The 21588-nt window shown below is 48.0% G+C and overlaps 1 protein-coding gene across 3 annotated transcripts in view; it reads right to left on the bottom strand.

Annotated features, from left to right (window-relative positions):
• The window catches only part of FARP1 (FERM, ARH/RhoGEF and pleckstrin domain protein 1), a 290586-nt gene that overhangs the window by 30543 nt on the left and 238455 nt on the right, over positions 1–21588 (bottom strand). For all 3 annotated transcript variants that reach the window (XM_079902745.1, XM_079902747.1, XM_079902746.1), the window contains 3 exons: positions 18503–18690; positions 17215–17304; positions 16026–16159 (listed from right to left, as the gene is read on the bottom strand). In XM_079902745.1, the coding sequence (XP_079758871.1) occupies positions 16026–16159; positions 17215–17304; positions 18503–18690 (412 nt within the window). The remainder of the gene's footprint in view (positions 1–16025; positions 16160–17214; positions 17305–18502; positions 18691–21588) is intronic.

The raw sequence follows: 21588 nt of genomic DNA, 5'->3' as shown, positions 1-21588 counted from the left end.
TCCACAGGACATAATTTAAATGTTTTGGTGAGAATGCCCTGGATTGCGGGTGGGAGCAAGGGGAGAAACAGGCGTCTCAGCTCCCATTAGCACTGAACAATCCTTTCCCTCTCACGGAGGGCACCCCGACCCAAGGGAAACGAAGAGCAGCAAAGCACTGGGAGGAGGGGCGGGGAGCGGTGATGGAGGCCAAACTTTATTGACTTCGCTTCCTTTCTTCTTCGCCAGCTATTTATTAAAAGAAAACGTGCTGATGTTAAAACCCCAGACGCAAGGAGACCTTCCTTCCTGCATCGGCCGGTCAGCAGAACCTTATCTGTTTCTCTAAGTCTTCAGCGTCTTTACTTTCATTTTAGAAATTTCTCCGGGATAGCATCACTGGTCCCCTGTGCGCAGGGAACACCCTTATGTCAATCCACCGAGGGGGGGCAGCTCTAGGCCATGTGGTGACAACAGGCTGGGGCCTGGGAAGTTCATGCAACCAGCATAGGCAGCTCGGCCCCCTTCCTGTCCCCTCCCCATTGCAGCACACGGCAAGTACCAGCCCCGCTTGGTTCCAGAACGTGGAATCAGCCCACGGGAAAGGGGACGAGACCTGATGCTCTTGCTGCCCTGTACGGAATGACCGTCGTGTTTTACACTTCCTCTACATGTTAATGCCAGCAAATCCACAAGTCCAAAGCACTGGCTTTACTGTAAAGAGCTAAAAGGTCACTTTAGGGACTCCCTGGCGGTCCAGTGGTTAGGCCTCTGCACTTCCAAGGCAGGGGGCGCAGATTCGATCCCTGTTTGGGGAATTAAGACCCCACATGCCGTGCGGCGCATCCAAAAACACAAAAGGTCACTTTACTGTGCAGAACATGAAAAAGCAATTATATCTCTTCCGGAACAGCCTCTGGATGCTAACCTCACAAGAAAAGAGTCCTTGTTTGGAAGATGGGGACATACACTTGTTGTCTGGGTAATTACCACGCGGCAACGCAGCTGAAAATTCTTTTGACAATTTTTCTTTGGAAACCCATGTACCAAGAAGCCTTCCAGATGCTACATTCTGACCTGGGCACCACGATTAATGTGCTCCCGGGAGCAACGACACGTTATCTCAGCACAAGGCTGAACACACACACACACACACTCACAGTCACATACACACTCACACACACACACACCCTCACACGGAATCTGAGTCTTCCCAACCCTCCGTAAACATTTCATCGACCACTACGTGAGCTGGTCAGCAGCTCGGCAGCAGGCAGACCGAAGTCTGGCCCTGCCCTCCCACTCAGAACAAAGAACCATCTCATCAGATTAAAACATGAAAGCAAACCACGCAGCCTGGAGTGGGAAGGCTGACTTTTTCAACCCGGCTCTGTGTCGGGGTGCTCTCGGACCCCAGGAAAACAGATTGAACTTTGTGAATTTTTAGTTCTCATTTGCAAAGCACACATCATGCCCTAATTCCTACTGTTCCTTGTGGCTCCTACGATTCTCAATGGGAAAAAAAAAAAAAGGCTGTGATTGTGTGTGCTTGTGTATCTATGTAAATAAAAGAATAATATGTAAATGAGCAAACGAGTAAAGACCAATTTTCCATTAAAATGTAGGGTAGGGAGGGTGACTGGGTTCCAAAAGCCAACAAATTAGCCAAAGGAACAGATTTTGATATGTGTGTGTATCTATTTATATTAGCCGCATGTAATTAATAGTTGTGGATTTCAATATTCTTTGATGACTTTCAATATCCTTTGAAATCCCTGGAGAGGAAAATCCCATTAATGTGAACATTGATTCACATCCCCACTTGTGGGGAAGGCATTTGCGCGAGAGGTGTCCCCACTGGGCCCGGGTACACGGTTTCTCTCCAGCAGTGACAGGTAAGGGATCCATCCTGTCCTTCAGTGCAGGTGGGACACGGCAGCCTCATGCTCTCCGCCTTCAGTTACACTACTGGGTTGCTTAAGGCTATGGGGGGGGCGGGGTTTCTTCTCCTGAGGTTTAACACCAGGTCCTGCTTAATAAGACGCACAAGTTACAGCCCACTCATAGGCAGGCCTGACAGCACCCAGATGAGACCCGGGTTCAGTACTGTTAACGGCCACGTATCAAAACGCAGCACAACAGAAAGGCCGTTTCAAACTCATAAGCGCCTGGCGAGTGCTCTCAAGTGTTTCCCAGCAGAAACCCACCTGCGATTCAGGCAACTGGAAAAGTCATTTGTTTTTCTAAAAAAAGTAGCTTGCTCTTAAAGCCCAGTGGACTGATAACCGTCAGGAATACAGCAGATAATCCAAGAAAAATAACTCCTGCCTACGCCTGAGAACAGGCAATTTTACTCATGTGTTAAAAGGAAATAGTCACCAACCACTGCTGTCCCTGGAACCCTAGGTAGACAGTGGGAAGCTGAGTCAGGGCAGAATATAGTGGGAAGATCACAGTGTCTTTCTTGCCTTTGAAACAAAGATGAAATTTTAAATTTTAAATAAATTTATATATAAAAAAAGTGTACACACGTTCCCCCCCCACCCACGGTACACCCATGATCCATATCTTGTTCTAACTTCCTTCCACTGTGTATTTCTTCCAAGCTGTTTTCCAGCTAGATCACGCTGCCTTGTCTCCAGTGAGTTTCATTGCTTATTTTGAGAGTAATGATTTTAAACCCTTTTTGCACAGTCTTCTTTTTAAAACCAATGAAAATCTTCTTCAAACAAAAGCTTTTACACAAGAGAAGTAGCCCTGATCTGCCTGAAGCAGGGAGCGGAGGGGTCAGAGAACCGCCTTGGAGTCTTGGCGTTTTAAATCAATGACTCTGATTTCTAAGAAAGTGGATGGTGGGGCATTCGGTCCTAATGCAAAAGGCACACTGCGTCCACTGTCTGTCTTCCACTCAGAGTTCCTCCCCTTTACATCTCCAAAACTGTGCTGTCCAATACAGGATCCACATATGGTTATTTAAATTTTAACTTTACTTAAAATAAAATTTAAAAATTCAATTCCTCAGGCACACGAGCCCTATTTCAAGGGCTCAAGAGCCGCAGGTGGCTAATGGCTGTTGCATTGAACAACGCGGACAGAGTATCTCCATCACCACAGTTCCACTGGAGAGCACTGCTCTAGACAGAACACCAGCGAATAAGCTAATAGCTACTGCTTCTGCCTCCTGGTTCACGGGCTCCAGGGAAAGTGAGAAGTGGGGTGTGGGGCTTCCCTGGTGGCGCAGTGGTTAAGAATCCGCCTGCCAATGCAGGGGACACGGGTTCGAGCCCTGGCCCGGGAAGATCCCACACGCCGCAGAGCAACTCAGCCTGTGCGCCACAACTGCTGAGCCTGCGCTCTAGAGCTCGTGAGCCACAACTACTGAAGCCCACGTGCCACAACTACTGAATCCGGCGTGCCTAGAGCCCATGCTCCGCAACAAGAGAAGCCACTGCAATGAGAAGCCCGTGCACCGCAACGAAGAGTAGCCCGCTGGGCTTCCCTGGTGGCGCAGTGGTTGAGAGTCCTCCTGCTGATGCAGGGGACGTGGGTTTGTGCCCCAGTCCGGGAAGATCCCACGTGCCGCGGAGCGGCTGGGCCCGTGAGCCATGGCCGCTGAACCTGCGTGTCCGGAGCCTGTGCTCCGCAACAGGAGAGACCACAACAGTAAGAGGCCCGCGTACCGCAAAAAAAAAAAAAAAAAAAGAGTACCCCCGCTCGCCCGCAACTAGAGAAAGCCTGCACGCAGCAACGAAGACCCAACGCAGCCAAAAAATAAAAACAAGTTATAAAGTAAATCTATATAAAAAAAAAAGCAGTGGGGTGTGGTCCTCCCTAACTTTACACTGAACAACTTCTGGCAAGGCACTTCCCTTTCAGAGCCTTATTTTCCATAGGCATAGAGATGGGGATAGGCCCACCATCCTGTTTGGATTGTCAAAGGAGACAATTTAAGGGAAAACGCTTTAAAAGATACTGTAGACGTGCACGGTGTTTTACCGTATACATATACATGGTCCTTTTTTTTTTTTTTTTTTTTTTTTTTTAACACCTCTACAATACTGATGGTTTCGGTTCTGGAAAAGGGTCAGATGCCCAATGGTCTCTTGGCATGAGTAGAAAACAGAACAGGAGCTCTGGAGCTCTGCCCGGGCTCTGCTTCCAAGTCTTTTCAGGCTGCTGCTGGCTGCCTCCTCGGTGCAGGGCACAGGGAGAGATGTAACTGGAACACAAGCTCTCAAAGCACGGGAACTGTGGCCTGTTTGGTTCACTGAACGCTGAGAACGGTGCCTAAGGGCACAGTAAATATTTGCTGAACAAACGAAAGTGACCATCTTGCCGTAAAAACTCTAGAATTAGAAAAAATTCAAATCCATCTTCTCAGACTCTAGACCCAAAGGCGATACTTCTGCAGACAAAGTCACCATAGGGCGAGCGTTGACCAGATGCCATGAGCTTCCTGCCACTTTCGAGAGGAGGACAAATACCACTGGAGAGTGCTCGGGGCAGAAGGGTCAGCGGTGCTGATCTCCCGGAGCCAGAGAGGGAAGGAAGGACGCAATTCTGGAGACCAGGGTGCTGGATGGGGCTCTGCCGGCTTCTGCCATGCGGCCAAGGGCGAGCCGTGCTCTCAAGCTCTCCTCTGAAGAATGAGGAGTCATGGCAGATGCCGTCCCAGCCCCCTTCCAGGCGTTTAAAACCCTGTGCTTCGACAACACAGCTTCAAAGACGCCAACGACGGGTCAGCTCAGACCTAAGTCCAAGTCATGCCTCTGTCACTTAAGAGCTGTGTGGCCATGAGCAAGGTGTCTGACCTCTCTGAGCCTCATTTTCCCAATCATAAAATGGGAAAAACAACACCTACAGCCGGGGAAATTCTTTTTCACCACGGATCGGCAAGCTTCTTCTGTAAAGAGCCAGAGAGTAAGTACTGTAGGCTTTGCAGGCCATCCGAGCTCTGTCCCAACTACTCAACTCTGCTGATGGCGCACCACAGCAGCCGCAGACGACAGGGAAAAGGACGGGCGCAGCTGTGTTCTAAATAAAACTTTATTAGCACACACAGGGGGCAGAGCAGATCTGGCCACAGGCTGTAGTTTGCCAACCCCTGATTCTGAAGATCAAGTGGGAAAAGCAGAGTGGTCATTCTAGTTTGACTCATAATGCCAACCTGGCAATGGTATAAGGTACATGAAGAGTCTGCATGTAACAAGTGCTCACTAATGGAAGTTTATTACTAATATTAATGCCACAAACACTGCACTGTGAATCCTGGTTTTCTAAGTGTGAGAGCACTGCCCGTCCTCATCCGTCAGGCCTCCTTCCGCTTCGGGTCTTTGAAACATAACAACAGACAAATTTAATAACCTACAAGATCTACCCAGGAGGAAACCAAGACATTTTCAGGAATTTGATTTGTATTTTGAGCACCTATTGTGTGGTGGTCCTTGTGTTTGGTGTCACGAGTACTATTCATTCTTTTGTTTTTAAATACGACTTTTAAAGCTTACACTCCATTTACAGTTATTACAAAATATTTGGCTGTATTCCCCGTGTTATACAATACATCCCTGTAGCCTATCTTACATCCCATAGTTTGTACCTCCCAATGCTGTGAAAAAGTACTTTCTGTGATGATGGAAATGTCTCTTATGTCTGCTGTCCAATACGTAGCCACTAGCCGCATGGGACTCATAGCCCTTGAGATGTGACTCGTGTTACCGAGAAACTGAATTTTTACTTTAAATTATTTTAAACAAACCGCTCCAAGTGGCTAGTGGCGACCGCATGGGACAGTGCAGCTTTAGATGTCCTCGTTTATCCTTGTCTTACATTGTTTTCCATTTGTGAACTGTCTCAGAATCCATGTGGAAGATGAGGCATAAAAGGATTTAAAACCACAACAAAAAATGAGTCTTAGCAAGAGCTGTGACGCAGTTTACCAACGAGAAGTCATACATTCGTTCAGACAGGCAAATACCACCCGAGTTCCACCCTAGTCTAAGGGACACAGGAATAGCTCCCCCGCCTCCCCCGAGGAGACGACCGTCTGGGCAGATGCTAAGACGTGCGCGTCAGCAGCTGAGCTTCCAGGTGAACCGTGAGGGGCGGGCGACCAGTAACTGTCTCGGGAAGTCAGAGGAGGAGAGCCGGAGGTTAGCGGGGAAGGAGGGAGGGAGGAATCACGGCGTCTGAACCGGGCTAAGTCAATTTTACAGGTGGAAAAATCAATGCGGTTAATCGACTTTGCTGGATTCAAGAGTGACTCAGGATTCCTGACATGAGGGGTCATCACCCTAACTTCCTGCTCATGACAAAAACTCACGACGGCTGGAACGCTGGGAGCACGTCAAGGCTGCGAGGCAGTGGGATTCCACATCAGACAAGAACGTTCCAAGAGACAAGGCACCGCAGCTGATTTTATTCTCAAAGAGTAAAGCTGTCATTGCCGGCACTAAGTGCACCATGGCGAAGACAGGAGCCCGCCGCCCGTAAGAATTATCCAGCCATGAAGAAAGCGTGTGGGGTGCGAATGACTACTCCGTGAGATAATTACAGGCGTTCTCCGCAGTCAACCTTTACAAATATTTTGATCTTGGGCAACAACAAAATATCATAGAAATCAGAGCCTTTCCTTATGTGGATGTGGGAAACGGTCCATCGACATCAACTCTGGGGGGAACCAAAGCGTTCATTTCACATAAACTACCTGCAGGGGCAAAGCCAGCCAGTGGTGCACGGTGTGGCAGGAACCAGCAGCCACTGGCGACCTCTCCAAAGCATGGTGGCCAGGGTCCGGTCCATCCTCGGTGATCCAGAGATGAAGCGTGGGGGGCAGACTCTCCGGGTTGAAGGGAGGGGAGGGGGAGGCATGTGCACGTGTGTTTCTCTGGGTTGAAAGCGGGGGGAGGCATGTGCACGTGTGTGGTACAGGCTTGTGCTCCTGCCTCAACCACAAGGGGATGCTCCCCCTCTCGAGAGAGGATGCTGTGAGAAACTGCTCTGACGGAAGGGCGAGCTAGCTGCCTTTGGGAGTGGTGGCCACTGCAGCCCCCAGGGGCTGGTAAGAAGAACAGGGTCTCTGCCCACCCTGCTTACAGGACCCTCAGGCGGACAAGCTCATGACAACAGGCTGTCCCGTCACGGGGCTCCTTTCTGCATTTCCCATAATGATCCCAAGTTCAAACACAGGTCAGAGAAGGCAGTGTGTTAATTAACATCAAAGGTCTCCACCTCAGAATAAAAGCAGAGCATCTGACCAGCTGGGATGATCGCTCACCACACCCCTCACAGGGTCACTTAAGAAAGGTAAAAAAGCCCGTTTTTACTTCCCTATCTGTTTAAAATAAAGCCCATGGACCTCACAGAGCTGTGGGGTCATGGACGGAAACTATAATGGGAGATGAAAAGAGCCTCCAAGGATGAGGAAGGTGCCGAGAAGCGAGACTTGGCATTGCGAGGTCCGCCTTCAGATGAAAGGCACCTGGACAGGTAAGCCCCACCCACCCTCAACAGCGTTCTGAATCAGTAAGATGACAAGAGCTGAGCTCTCAGCTTAGGTACCATTTTAGCTTTAAACGGAGGTCTTATGTTCACTTTAACCCATCCAGGCCTGGCTGCGAAGGCTGACTGGGTCAGAATGGAGGCAATTCAATCAGCAGACGCACCTGCCACCCTCCGTGAGGTTCCAGTAAGTTAACTCAGGGAAGCACTTGGCAGTGCCCACAGAGAACCCACAGGCGTGGTGGCCCTTGTGTGCAAGGCACTGTTTTGAAGGCTCTGGTCTAGCCTGCCCTGGATTCCCTGTGACTTCCTTTTTGCTATTTTGAAAAAGTTGTGGCTATATATATACAACCTAGCATTTCCCTTCAAAGCTATTTTTTAGGTGCACAGTTCAGTGGCATCAAGTACAGTCACACTGCGGTGCAACCACCAGCACCAGGCTTCTCTAGGACTTTTTCATCTTTCCAAACTGAGATTCCATATCCCCTGAACACTAACTCCCCACTTCCCTCTACCCAGCCCCTGGCAGCCACCATTCTCTTTTCCATCTCCATGGATTGACTGCTCTTAGGTGCTTCCCAGAATTGGAATCATATAGTATTTGTCCTGGCTTTTACTTCACTTAGTATAATGCCTTTAAGGTTCATCCACGTCGTAGCAGGTGTCAGACTGTCCTTCCTTCTAAAGGCTGAATAATATTCCATCGCATAGATCGACCACATTGGGTTTATCCATTCACATGTCAATGGCCATCAGGTTGTTTCTATCTTTTGGCTATTGTGAATAACGCTGTTATGAACACGGATGCATGAGTTATCTGTTTTGAGTTCTTTCTTTCAAATCTTTTGAGTAGATACCTAAGAGTGGAACTCCTGGATCACACGGTAATTCTGTACTGACTTTTTTGAGGAATCCCTACGTTTTTCTCTCAGTGATACCCAGAGCTGGTAGGATGATAAGAAAAATATTCTATTCACTTTTGTTCTATGATGGTTCACTGGTGCTTCTTTATGTCAAGATGTTCCACTTTTGGGGGCGGATACAAACGATCTTCTCACCCATTCAGTCATCTCCACTCCACTTCAAGCTTGGCCATGGTGAGACAGAACCACTCCGCCAGGGAAGCTCATCGCAGCCTGCAAGACTGCCACAGCCCCGGAAGAGGAGCCTCCTTTCCGCTCTGCATGCACACCCGATCCCTCGTGGACACCGTCCCGTCTCTCCTCCCCACAGAAGCCCCCAGCATCCTGAAGCTGCACCTGCACCCTGGGGAGCCTCAAACCATCTCTGCCCCCTGGGCCTCACTCTCCAAACCACGCTCCCCTCTGGCACCCTCCACCCCCGCCCTCTCATTCTTTCTTCAAATCTCTGGTGGCTTCTCCAGCTTCCTTTGCTGGCTCTTGCTCTGCCATAAGCCATGATTATAGAAAGGTGCCCCCCAAAGTGTATTCAACAAGATTCTGTCCCTGGCTCCTTTTTTTTTTTTTTTTTTTTGCGGTACATGGGCCTCTCCCTGTTGTGGCCTCTCCCGTTGCGGAGCACAGGCTCCGGACGCGCAGGCTCAGCGGCCATGGCTCACGGGCCCAGCCGTTGCGCGGCATGTGGGATCTTCCCAGACCGGGGCACGAACCCGTGTCCCCTGAATCGGCAGGCGGACTCTCAACCACTGCGCCACCAGGGAAGCCCTCCATGGCTCTCTTTTGTCTCAACATTCTCTTCCTTAAAGATCTGATTCTTCTTGTGGATAATTTCCCCATCTACACCACTGTGTCTGATTTCTTTCCCAAGTCGGAGACTGGCGTTTCCAACTGCCTGTACGGCTTCATTACTGACCCCTCGAAATTGATGTGCAAGCCCCTCTTCCCTCCACTTTACTTGCTTTTTCCCTTTTCTTCTTCCATGTTGCTCTTAATTTCACGACCATCCTCCCAGTCAGCCAGGCTCAAAGCTCCAGGGACTTCCCCTTAGCTTCCCCTTTGTCCCACGAGCCCTGAGACTTGGTGAATTTCCACATGGGGGTCTTTCCAGCCCTCTTGCCTGAACTTCTGCTCTCCTACCAAGCGACGACGCTACCTCAAGGTTCTTCTAAAAAAAGAAACCCAGCTGATCCTTCTTCGAAGCTGTGTGCCCACAGCCAACGCCGAGTGCCTCCTTGCATGCCCCTCCTTGGGTCCCAGCTCCCCGCCAGCTGTCAGCCGAGTTCCGTCCCCGGCAGAACCCACCAAGACGCACTGTTCCAGGGCAGGTCTGCATCCGTCTCTGGGGAACGACTTGGCCAGTTTGTCCTCAGCACCTGTCAGTCATTTCAGGGCTGGAATCTGGGGTTCCTGCCCAAAGACCAAAGACCTTTAGTGGCTTTCTCTGAATGCATTTGAACAGCTGAGTAAAACGTCCTTGCTTTCAAAAGGAAAAGCGTTCTGCATGTTTTCAGAAGTCACCGAACCTGTTCTGTTTCCTTGTTTTTGAAGAAACAGGGCAACTTGGGCTTGGGCTAGAACGAAAGGGTCCAGCCTCTTCTCAGGTGTGTTGACCTACGAGCACGCACCATTTGGACAGGGGCAGGTGTGTTTACTCAGCTGGGGTCTGGTCGAATCATTTGGGAAAACTTCCTGGTAATTTTTCTGCCCTATGATTTGCCACTGCTGATGGAAGTATATGACAACCTAACTTAGGCCTGCAAAGAAAGGCATGGTGGCTGTGACATTTAAGCCCCAAATCTGGGGGGCCTTGAGGTGCATTGTAAACTTTAGACTTCTTTCTATTAACAATAATTAAAAACATTATTACTGAATAAAGTCTGGAGTTTAGTGGATAATAATGTAGTGTTAAGAGAGAAAGGACAGGTCCAAAGCGGAGTTACTTGGGCTAAAACCAAGACCTAATACCTAACCTAACTGCAGTTACAACCTCCCCCAGGAATGTAATCCTCGCCAGTCAGTCAGGAATTTTCCGGTCAGCACCAATGAGGTCATCTGGCACGTGGGCTCTCTCAATCCCCGAACGAAGATGAGGTCACCTGCCACACAGACCCCTTCTGTCCCCCAGGTAGGTTACCTACGTCCGAAATAATGTTTTTTATTCCTTGTTTTGCCTTTCATGACCGTTCCCCTCCTGGAGCTCCTCGGAGCTCCTCTCTACTAGCTAGATGGAAGGCTGCCCGTTCATGAATCGTCTAATAAAGCCAATCAGACCTTTAAAATTTACGCACTCAAATTTCGCTTTTTAATAGAACCAACACTGGTTCCTTAGTTTTGACGAACGTGCCCAGTGATATAAGAAGTTGACGTCAGTAGGAGGGTAGGGGAGAGGAGTGTGCAGACATTCTATTCTCATGGCAACTTTTCTCTGAATCTAAGATTTCGATTTGTAGAAGTTTACATTAAAAAAGGGTCTGGGGACTTCCCTGGTGGTCCAGTGGGTAAGACTCCACGCTCCCAATGCAGGGGGCCCGGGTTCGATCCCTGGTCGGGGAACTAGACGCTGCATGCCGCAACTAAGAGTCCACACGCTGCAACTAAGATCTGGGGCAGCCAAAATGAATGAACGAGTGAATGGGTAAGTATTAAACAATTTTAAAAATGGATAAAAAAATATTAAAAACAAAAAATGGTCCGTCTTCCCCACCTTTTTCTGTGTGGGACAGGACATCGAGCCCTTTACAGACACTGTCCCATTTAGTTGGTATGATGGCCCTGTGAAGTGGAGACTGCACCCCACACCTTACAGGTGAGGAAACGAGGCCGTGCAAGGCCACGGACAGCTGGATGTGGACCTCAGGTGGCGTGATGGAGGACGCAGGCACAGCCATCCCACGCCACGTGAGCCAGGCCACGTCTCCCATCTCAGAGTATCAATACACACACACACACACACACACACACACACACACACACACACACACACACACACACACACACACACACACGAGTCTGTCAGTCAATGAACCGGAGCAAACTCCTTTCTTAATAAACTCCATGTGATCCATTCTTCTCATTGAACATATTTGCTCATGGCTTGCCTCTTCTGTGTGGGCATGAATGGCCCACGTGTCCTCCAAGACAGAACTGGCCAGTGACGCCCTCTGCCCACACTGGACGTGGCCCACTCATCCACGAGAGGGCCTGGCCTTCCTTGCCCCACAAGCCTGCCTCCTCCTCTGAGACCGCAAGTCCCCAGCAGGCGAAGCCTGACACTCACCAGCTCACTCCCCCACCCACCCACCCGGCTCACCCATGCCCTCATTCATTCACTCATTCAGTCACTGCTCATAGAAGAAACCAGAGTTATGTGCCAAATGCAAACCAAGGAATCAGAGAATCTCCAGTGTGTCACAGGCAGTCTACAACAGTTGTTTCAGAAAAGTCGTTCATCACGGTCATCTCAAGAAGCAATTTAAAATGCAAATTTCTGGGTCTGACCCCAATGTTCTAGTTAAGGAGGGCCAGGTGGGGCCTGGCAGTCTGTATTTTTTCAAAACTTCCCTGGCCCATCAACCTCAGGTGACCCTGATGCCCTGCCAGCTTTGGGGTTTCGCCCAATAGATAAGTACCTTCTGGAAATGGGCAACCTCAGCTCAAGAAACCCCGAGGCAGAGGCGCTCATTACCTCATAGGGCAGCCTCTCATCACCAAGCCGCACTTACTGTGAGGAAACCCTTTTCTATACTTGGACACAAGGCGCCTCTTTGGAAATTCGCTCCTTTGTTTAAATTTTGTCCTCTGGTACAATGAAGAGGATGCCGACGCCCCTCTTTCATACAACCAGCCTGAGAAGGGCCGTCCTAGTTTCCAAAATCTTCTCCCTCTTAGGCCAAATGCCCATACTTCCAACAACTTTTAAAAAATGGAATGCATTCTACTATTATCCCATTTCAAACGTGAAACTCCGAACTGGGTACGGTATTCTGACGGAGCTCAGAGCCTTCAAGTTTCAAGGGGCAATCCTTTCCCATGCTCTGGTCTCCTTCTAACGAGGCAGAGTCTACGGAAGAGGTTCTTGACCTTGGCTGCACGTTGGAATAATCACCTGGGAAGCTTTAGGAACTACTGATGCTTAGGGCCCACCTCTCAAGAGATTCTGATACAACCGTCTGGGGCTCTGCCTGGTTATCAAGATTTTTTTTTTTAAAGGTTCCAGGTGATCTTAACGAGCAGCCGATATCGAGAGCTACAGATCCGACAGACGTTGATCTCTCTGTTATTCTATTGGCTCACACTGAACTCATTCACACTCAACCTTTTGCCCTGAGTCCCTGCCGAGCCAAGCCTTCCTCATCATGCCCTTGAGGAACTGATTAGCTGACCTTAATGGCAGGCTTTTACAACGACTCCCAATAACTGACTCTCATCAGTTTGGTGTGGGTCCACTGTTGTAAGGCTACTGAAGGTCAAGTCAACTGAGCTGCGTATGGACGATCTGCTCTCTCTTTAGCTTTGAGCTTCTGGTATCTTCACGGAAAACATGAATAAAATTGTAGATCTCTGAACGATACTCTACTGAAAATTCTATGGGAAATAAATGACAGCAGGTGCTTTTTAAGCCATTGGATATCTTTTCACAGATAAGGGCTAAAGATTTATGGTCACAGATAAGTCCAAGAGCATGGTGTCATTCCTAGAATGAAATGTTTCATACAGCTCTCCCAAGTTCTCTGGTGGCAGCGCTAGGTAGTCAGACATGAGCAGGTCCCTGCCCCGTCCTGGATGGGGATCACCTTTCCCTCCCCCATCTGGACACTGGTGATCAGAACATGCCCAGAGGTCCTCCCTCTCGTGGTCAAGGACCACCGCTAAGTTTCCAGCCGTATCAGGACCAAGCAAGAGAGAACTGCCAGAACAGGTTGGTGCAGGCGCACCAAGACCCAAAAGGTGACTCAGAGTAACAGGGCGGGGTTCGTTATGCTGTAATTATAATAAATTAGCATTGCAGTTTTTGTTCCTCCCCCCGCCCTCCCCACCGTGTTTCACTTCGGTGCTTATGGGTAAGCACCTGCGCACTAAGGGAGAAGTAATATAACCTAAAGCTGTCCATCAACTTGTCAGTCAGATGGCGCGGGACACAGGGAGGGACCACTGCTCTAAACACCCAACCCTACCCCCACTGTGGGACTGCTTCTGGTTTCCAGACAGCCCGCTCTTGTCCTTTCTCAGGAGCATACTTTTGCTTTAACAAAACTCTTGCTACTTAAAACTGCTCTATGCCTCTCGTCTGAATTCTTTCCCTTGAGAGGACAAGAACCAAGGAAACGGCTGTTCTGCCAGTGACAGCAGCAGCTAGCGCAAGCCCCCGTGCGGAGGACATCTCCTGTGTGTGACCGCCCCAGCCCCAGTCTTATTCATTTATTTTATTTTAAAAAATTTACTTGTTTATTTATTTTTGGCTGCACTGGGTCTGCGTTGCTGCGCGCGGGCTTTCTCTAGTTGTGGGGGCTACTCTTCGTTGCGGTGCGTGGGCTTCTCATTGCGACGGCTTCTCTTGTTGCGGAGCACAGGCTCTAGGCGTGCGGGCTTCAGCAGCCGTGGCACGTGGGCTCAGCAGCTGTGGCACACGGGCCCTAGAGCGCAGGCTCAGTAGTCGTGGCACGTGGGCTTAGTTGCTCCGCGCCATGTGGGATCTTCCCGGACCAGGGCTCGAACCCGTGTCCCCTGCATTGGCAGGCGGATTCTTAACCACTACGCCACCCGGGAAGCCCTCCCCAACCTTATTTAAATCAACTGCCATGTGGACCAAAACTGCTCTAGTGATACCATCTCAAGATGCTCTGAGCCTATAGGAAGACGATATTGATACACATCTCACTGGCCAGAAAATGAACTGTTCATTGGTTTCTCCAGAGCCGGAAGGCCTTTGGCCCCATTATGAAAGCATCAACTTTGTATGAATGAGGAGACGATATGGCAGAACACAATCGAAAGGCTTCCAGTAAATTTGGGGAAGGTAACGTTAGATTTCGTAGAATATTTTTTTTTAATTTCAAAAAGTGGTATTTCTCTTGCATTCATAGCACAGACTCTAAACTGGCATTTTCAGTCTTTCCCCATCTTCAGTGAAGCTGATTTTCTACCTGCTCTTTCTCCATCCTGGCTGTGCTCCCCTCCCGGGGGCATCTGAGTGAAGTCTGCTACTTCCTTCTATCACAGCAAAGAGAGCTGCACTTGAATTATCTCCAGGTATAAGAAACATACAAAGTCAGACGTCTGAGCACATCTGCTTCCCAACACAGGGAGCAGCTCTGCGAACCTGTTAACTGGTGCCTGAATCCCGTGCTTGGAATCACCTGGGACAGGACCACCTCGTCCAGGGCTCCTGCAGGCCCTAACAGTCACTGAACACCCACGAGACCACTCTGAACCAAACTCACCTGTAGTGAGGATGGATACAGTAAACAGTGGGTTCCATTTCCACCCGAAACATGGCAGAAAATGTCTGCCACCATCTCCTGGCATTTTTCAAATGTGTGTTTAGTAGATAGACAACTCCTCATGTTTCTACACACGTCTTTTTTAAAAAAAACCCATAAGAATTTTCTATAGGGGACTTCCCTGGTGGCGCAGTGGATGAGACGCTGTGCTCCCAATGCAGGGGGCCTGGGTTCAATCCCTGCTCAGGCAACTAGATCCCACACTCTTAGTGCCACAACTAAGAGTTCGCATGCCACAACTAAGGAGCCCGCCTGCTGCAACTAAGGAGCCGGCGAGCCGCAACTAAGGAGCCCTGGAGCCGAACTAAGAAGCCCGTGTGCTGCAACTAAGGAGCCCACGAGCTGCCACTAAGGCCCGGCACAACCAAATAAATAAATAATTTTTAGAAAAAGAATTTTCTATAAAAGACTCCACTTTAGGCCAAGGGTACATCAGACTGCATTCTGTAGTAGAGACAATTTTTCCTGAATTTTTGCACTCACATATCAATCTTTTATATGGTATTTAATAAACAGATTTAACATTATTTTTAGCCAGCCTGCTCTTCCTGGATACTTAGGTCAGTTCCAATCTTTTAATTCTGCCACAGCTCTCTTTGCCATTTGTCATTTCACATATTAGAATGTACCCTTAAGATAAATTCCTAGCAGTGGGATTCAAGGTAAAAGTGTATATGTGTGTGTGTGGTGTATGGGGCTCTTATTTTTCTTTATAAACACCATGAAATATAATACTGAAAGCTACGTGAGACGTATAATACTTAAATGACTATAAAACAAGCACCAGTAAAATGTTACCAACACCCCTACAAGTCCCTCTGTTGCCTCTACCCTTTATAACCCTCATCATCCTTCCAGAAGAAATTACTGTATTCTGTGGTATTCATATAATTATCATCAGAAAACATGCACTTTGAAGAACCGTAACCAAAGGGAAAAAGAATCCAGGATGAGCTCTAACACGTGTAGCTTTAACAGGAAATCACTGGAAGCCTGGCTTGTCTGAAGCCAGCTTCTCGCTTTATCTTAGCTCACGGGTGCTGCTTATAAGGAACGACATAAAAATAACGTGAGAAACAGAAACAAAGAGTTGGTGGTGGGAGAAAGAACATGGGATTGTACTCACCACAGGGCGAGTCGTTGCTCAATTTCCTTGAGAAAATTTGTATGAAATTTGTGCAAAGGTTCAAAATTCGGGAAAATGAGACTTTTCAAGGTTTCGGGCATGGAGTCCTCTTTGCTTACTGTGCTCTGAAACCACTGGGAATAAAAAGAGGACACTCTTAGAGGCGTCAAGGTGAAGGATGAAGGTCTGCAACTCTTCAGACGTAACGCTGCAGCCCACCACGCGTGGAGGCTAAAGGGCTTTCCTGCCGCGTCTGTAGAATTTCAAGAGCACCAAGGGCTTTCAAGCTTTACTGCTTTCCCTCCTTTCATTAGGTGGGGTAAGAAGTACCCATCTCTTCGTTACCGCTTCCTGAAGTTTGTTACCCATTGACTGTGGAAGTCGGGACAAATCTCTGAAGTGGGCAGATACTGAAATCAAAACTTCCATTACGGCCAGCTCACTCGGTCATCGCCGAGTTATACCACTTCACGCCCTCTGGTTTAGTCCTTGAGAAACTTCCATCTCTGCTCCTTCGCTGAAACGCTGAGCAGGAAGATGGCTGAACCAGAGAGGTGAAGCCTCTGCCTTCACACACATGACTCATCTCGCTGACCTGAAGTCCAGGTGGGTCCCACAATGACTGCTGAGCACCTGCCCAGGTCACCACGGCTGCCCTAGAGGCACAGAAACCCAACGACTCCAACTGACCTCCAGTGGGCTAGGCTCCTTCCCAGAATCCAGGATCGTGAAGCCATCTGCCATGCTTTGAATTTGTTTCCAAGACTGAACAGGACTGATTAATAAAAGGCAGCCTTTTGGGTAGATTTTGCTGACATGGCTCAATTTATTGGCAAAGCTAAAACAAGGCTTCTACTTCGCCTCTGAGGTCTCCACCAAGCAAACATAAAGGGCAAAACATGAAGTGTTCTCCATCGGTGCAGGCAGACAGTAAAACGTTTCATTTTAAATTTCTCCACTTTAGAAACTTCCCTCCTTTGCACTTAAAGATCACAGTTATAAAAGCTTTTTAGAGCATATTCCAAATTAAACATACTATTACTGCCTAATTGCTACAACCCAGAACCAAAATTCTTTTAATTGGAGTCAGAGAACCCAACGTTTAATTAGATCCAGCTTGTCTCCTAAAGCTGAGTACAGGCAAGATAAATTATGTCATCTAAGGCTTTAGGGGAAACGCTACACATACCGAAGTGATGACTTCGAGATCCTTCAGATACGTTCTCTCAGTGGTGGAGACTTCCTTAGCGATGAAGTACGCTTTGTCAGTCGGAAATCTCTGCAAAATCCATTAAAAGAAAGAAGACATAATCATTTGAGCCTACAGTCTCTAAGCATGTCCTGATTATAAGCAAGTCCTAACTACAGTGATACGCTGCTAACTTACGATCTTTGGTTGACTGGTATCAAGGCTAAATAAACTCTCATCTATTCTCCTTTTTTGGTGTGAGAGGAACTAGGATAGAAAATGGATTTCTATGATGAGAAAACTGCCTAGGAATGTTTCCTTCCATGTAAATACCACCCGCAGTGAAAGGCCTCGAATGAGTGTGTTAGCTGCCACTGAGGACTATTCATTCAATACTGGGCACCTGAAAAGCTAATTAATTAGGATAATGGAGTGGTGCAGGCTTCAAGGAAATGAATGAAACAGAAAGCACAGCAGCCTTTGTCCTGGGCATCGTGGGCTGGTGCTATTGACTTTCAGGAAATGGAAGTTACATTGTCGTGGGAACACGAAGGGTACTGATCCAAAGGGACGAGGGTTACAGCAGCTACAGCCCATTGGTTAGGCGGGCAGGCAGCATTGCCCTAGAGCAGGTCTGCCACTGGTTTTGCTTCTCTTTAACCAACAATTAAAAGGAAATCCCTTGTTGTTAACCATCTTGCTTCCCACAAGAGTCCAACCGATTCCACCTCTGGGGATACACACGAAGCAGAGATGAGAACAGATAACTTGTATACCCACGTTCCCAGCACATTAAGACGAAATAGACAAGAGGAGGAAACAACCCAGCTGTCCATCAATGGATGGAAGAATACACAAAATGTGGTGTCTCCATACAATGGAATACTAGTCAACCTAAAGAAGGAAGGACATTCTGACATGCGCTACCAACGTGGATACACCTTGAGGACAATTATGCTAAAGGACATAAACCAATTACAAAGGGACAGACACTGTATGATTCCACTTATACGAGGTTAATGCCTAGGGTAGTCAGTTCACACAGACAGAAAGCAGAACGGTGGTTTCCAGAGGCTGGGCGTGGGGAGGTAATGCTCAACGTGCATGGAGTTTGTTCGAAGGATGACCGAGTTCTGGAAATAGTGATGATGGTCACACAACACTGTGAGTGCACTGAATGTCACTGAACGGTGTGCTTAAGAATAGTTCACATGGTAAATTTTATGTTATGTGTATTACTGGAAATGACAACAAAAGGTCAACAGGCGAGCGCCTGCCATCCCCACACCTTTCTCCGGCCGTCGTCCTCGTCGTCAGTCCGAGGGCCCGCCTGGTCGTTCAGCAACGGGCTGACCAAGGGGGAGGCCTGTTTGGTGTCGGGGCTCAGGTTGGGTGACAGGACGGTGCTGGTGGGCGCAGCTCCTCCCTGCGAGTTGATGGACAGCTCTGAAAGGTGAGGGCTGCCAGTCAGGGAGCCTGTTTGGGGATGAGAAGTATTAAAGAAAAGAAGAAAAAAAAAGTAATTCCTTCTGGGACCTGGCGTCCACTTACAATTTTCACCTAATCAAACCTATAGAAGCTTGACTACCATATGGCGCACTTATGATGCCCTTCGTGATTTTCTAGTTTTTTCCCTAAGTTGCAGCTGCCTTAATCCTAAAGATACTATTCAGTGGAACACAGTTATGTCATTAACGATAAGGTGGAGAACTCTGCTTAGAGCATAATTACAATAGTTTAAAAGCATCGTGTATCTGCAAATAGGATCTTCATCTCCTAACTACTGCCTTAGCTTCTAAGAATTACTCGAGAAAGACAGTGTCTATATCACAAGGAGACGTGGGAAGTGACCAGAAAACAGAGCTATTCTAATAGAAGACTAAAGGACTTGGGACACCCAGGACAGACTACATCTTGGAACAACGGGCCACAGGTAGAGAAAGGGAAAGCAGCCACCTCCCCATTCTACGAAGAACAGAAGCGAGCTTGTTATACCTGGTGATGTCACTCCATGTCTCTCTCACTGTTTGGGACAGAAACACTAGTATCACAATTACAGCAAAGGTGATCATTTAAAAATGCAAAGCTGGAGGTCATTACATTATCATAATTCCCCTTTATGAGTCAAAAAATGATAGGAAATTCATCATTCCTCTGAGAAGGATACCACAGTACATAACAGGAAAATGTATAATTACCCGAGTCAGCCAAATGAGACGATGTGCACATGAAACTCTGTGCCAACAGAATTTTGCCAATACCGATACCTCAACCTTTTGAAACTACTAATAAAATGAGATGTTTCAAAATCTACTTCTAAACTAAGTGTTTTGCCCAACAGTTTTATAATTCTAAAGCAGATCTGCAAAAACTAGGATGAGGGTAAACAAAGTTCCAGTAGCCTGCAGTCCTGTCAGTTACCATCATAGGGAAAGACGACATAAACGCTTTCTCCATTTTCCAATATACAGGTTCATGCTCATGGCTACTCAGCACAGTATCGAGGATCTCGGAAGGAAAGGGGAAGTGCGGTTTTCCAGGAATCCCCCCATTTTCTGGACCTCTGTCCTTTCTCTCCGGATTCATTCATATTCACTCGGAAATCACAAGACAGGGCAGCCTCGAATGAAGCTGACGGAGTTGGGTAATGAACTTGATCCCAGTATGAATGAACCTTGCAGAAGCCGCCACCAGCCCCCACCCGGTCCCAGGTTGACCAGCTAGCTGTGTCACCTACACACGGGTGAAAAGCCACCATGCCCACAAAAGCAACGGAAAGCAGACATCCTGCCCACTGACTGCTGGTCAGTACAATCATCCCTGAAGAACAAGATTAGAACATGTCAGGTAAAGTCAGATTCCAGAAGTTCGCATTAAAAAATAATCCCTCCGTTTAAGTTCCTTGCGTTTTCGTAGACATCATTAAAACAAAGTCCTGATGTGAGACAAAGACGCAATCACCCCACACACCACCAGACCCAGTAAAACCCGGAGAAAAAGGCCAGAAATTGCTTCACAAATGTCAATTTTATTGACACTAGTGCACAACCGAATACAATCATTTCGAGAGAATTGGAACTTGTCAAATAGAAATAGTGACAACAATCATAACTGCAATTGATTCAAGGTACTACACTATTCTCTTAAAAAAAAAAGAATCACAAAAAGAAAAATGTTATCACTACAAAGAGGAATTAGAAAAGAGAAATTCTGGCAGTCTGTCTGGAGATCAAAACATTTCATGCATTTGTGAGTTGCTATTGGAGGGTCACCTTTTATTTGTCCACCATCATCTGGCAAAGCATGGGGGCTTACCTTCAGCTCTCACACTACGTATGAGACCAGGTGAGGCAGTGTAAGTGAGAACATGCCGGGCCTTGAACCTGCAGTGACGTGGGACAGAAAAAGCGTTCGCCTCCTCATTGAAAGAGTTGGAGCCGTGAACAAAAAGCAGTTAGAAGGCTAGCTTGAAGGAGGCGTTCAGGTGGGGAAACAGTACTGATTAGTCCCTGGACGGCATCCAGCAGCAGATAAAAAACCAAGTGCCACATGGCGAGGGAGAAAATAAGGGGAAACACACTCGAGTGCAACCATGTCCACCCTCCAAAGGTCGACAGTTGCCCTTGTGAATTTCCCTGGGGACACTTCAGTTTGGTAGACCTAGCGGGCCAGAAGGGTGAGCTAACAGACCAGGGCTCCGGGAGAGGTGTCACCCTGCCAAGAAGGCAGGACACACTGCAAAGAAGATAGCAATCTAGAAGACACCCCACTGGAGCACACTGGAGCACACTGGAGACAGGATTCAGAAAGCGGGACACCGAGAGTGAACCTGACGACAACCGATGTCCCTATGTAGAGTCCGGGGCAGTTCTGGGTTCAGCTACGTTCTCACTCACGTGGCCTAAAGGTGTGTGTGACACCGACGTTACACGTGCAATACACAACCTTGGAGGATGACCAAATTAGGGTAGCCCATTTCCATTTCCTGAGAGGCGACTTCAACGGGCTTTGTGTCTACTAACGGGGCCCAAGAAGGCCAAGGCGATGAGTGTATTTAAATAGTAAGACCAATAAATCAATAAAGACCAAGCAGCCTGTTCTAGAAATCTATCAGCAATGCTAAGGAAGGGAAAGGTCCCAGACTCTGAGGTTCCATTTACCAGTCTGAGCCACATCCATGGAGAATAGCCTCCTTCCTCCCCTGGCAAGAGAAACTCCTCAAGGCTTTGAAAATTCATAGATGACATGTGTCCCAAACAAAAACAGGTAGCTCATTTACTATTCAACAATCAATGGAATATGCTGACGAGAGTAATCAGTAGAATTGGCAGCTTGGTGAGTAATTAAAGTTCTCTTTCGACTTGGAGCCACTGT

The sequence above is a fragment of the Stenella coeruleoalba genome, assembly GCF_951394435.1.
Source record: "Stenella coeruleoalba genome assembly, chromosome: 18".
Taxonomy (NCBI): domain Eukaryota; kingdom Metazoa; phylum Chordata; class Mammalia; order Artiodactyla; family Delphinidae; genus Stenella; species Stenella coeruleoalba.
Note: the sequence above shows the minus strand (reverse complement) of the source record. Positions and strands in the feature narration are given on the sequence as shown.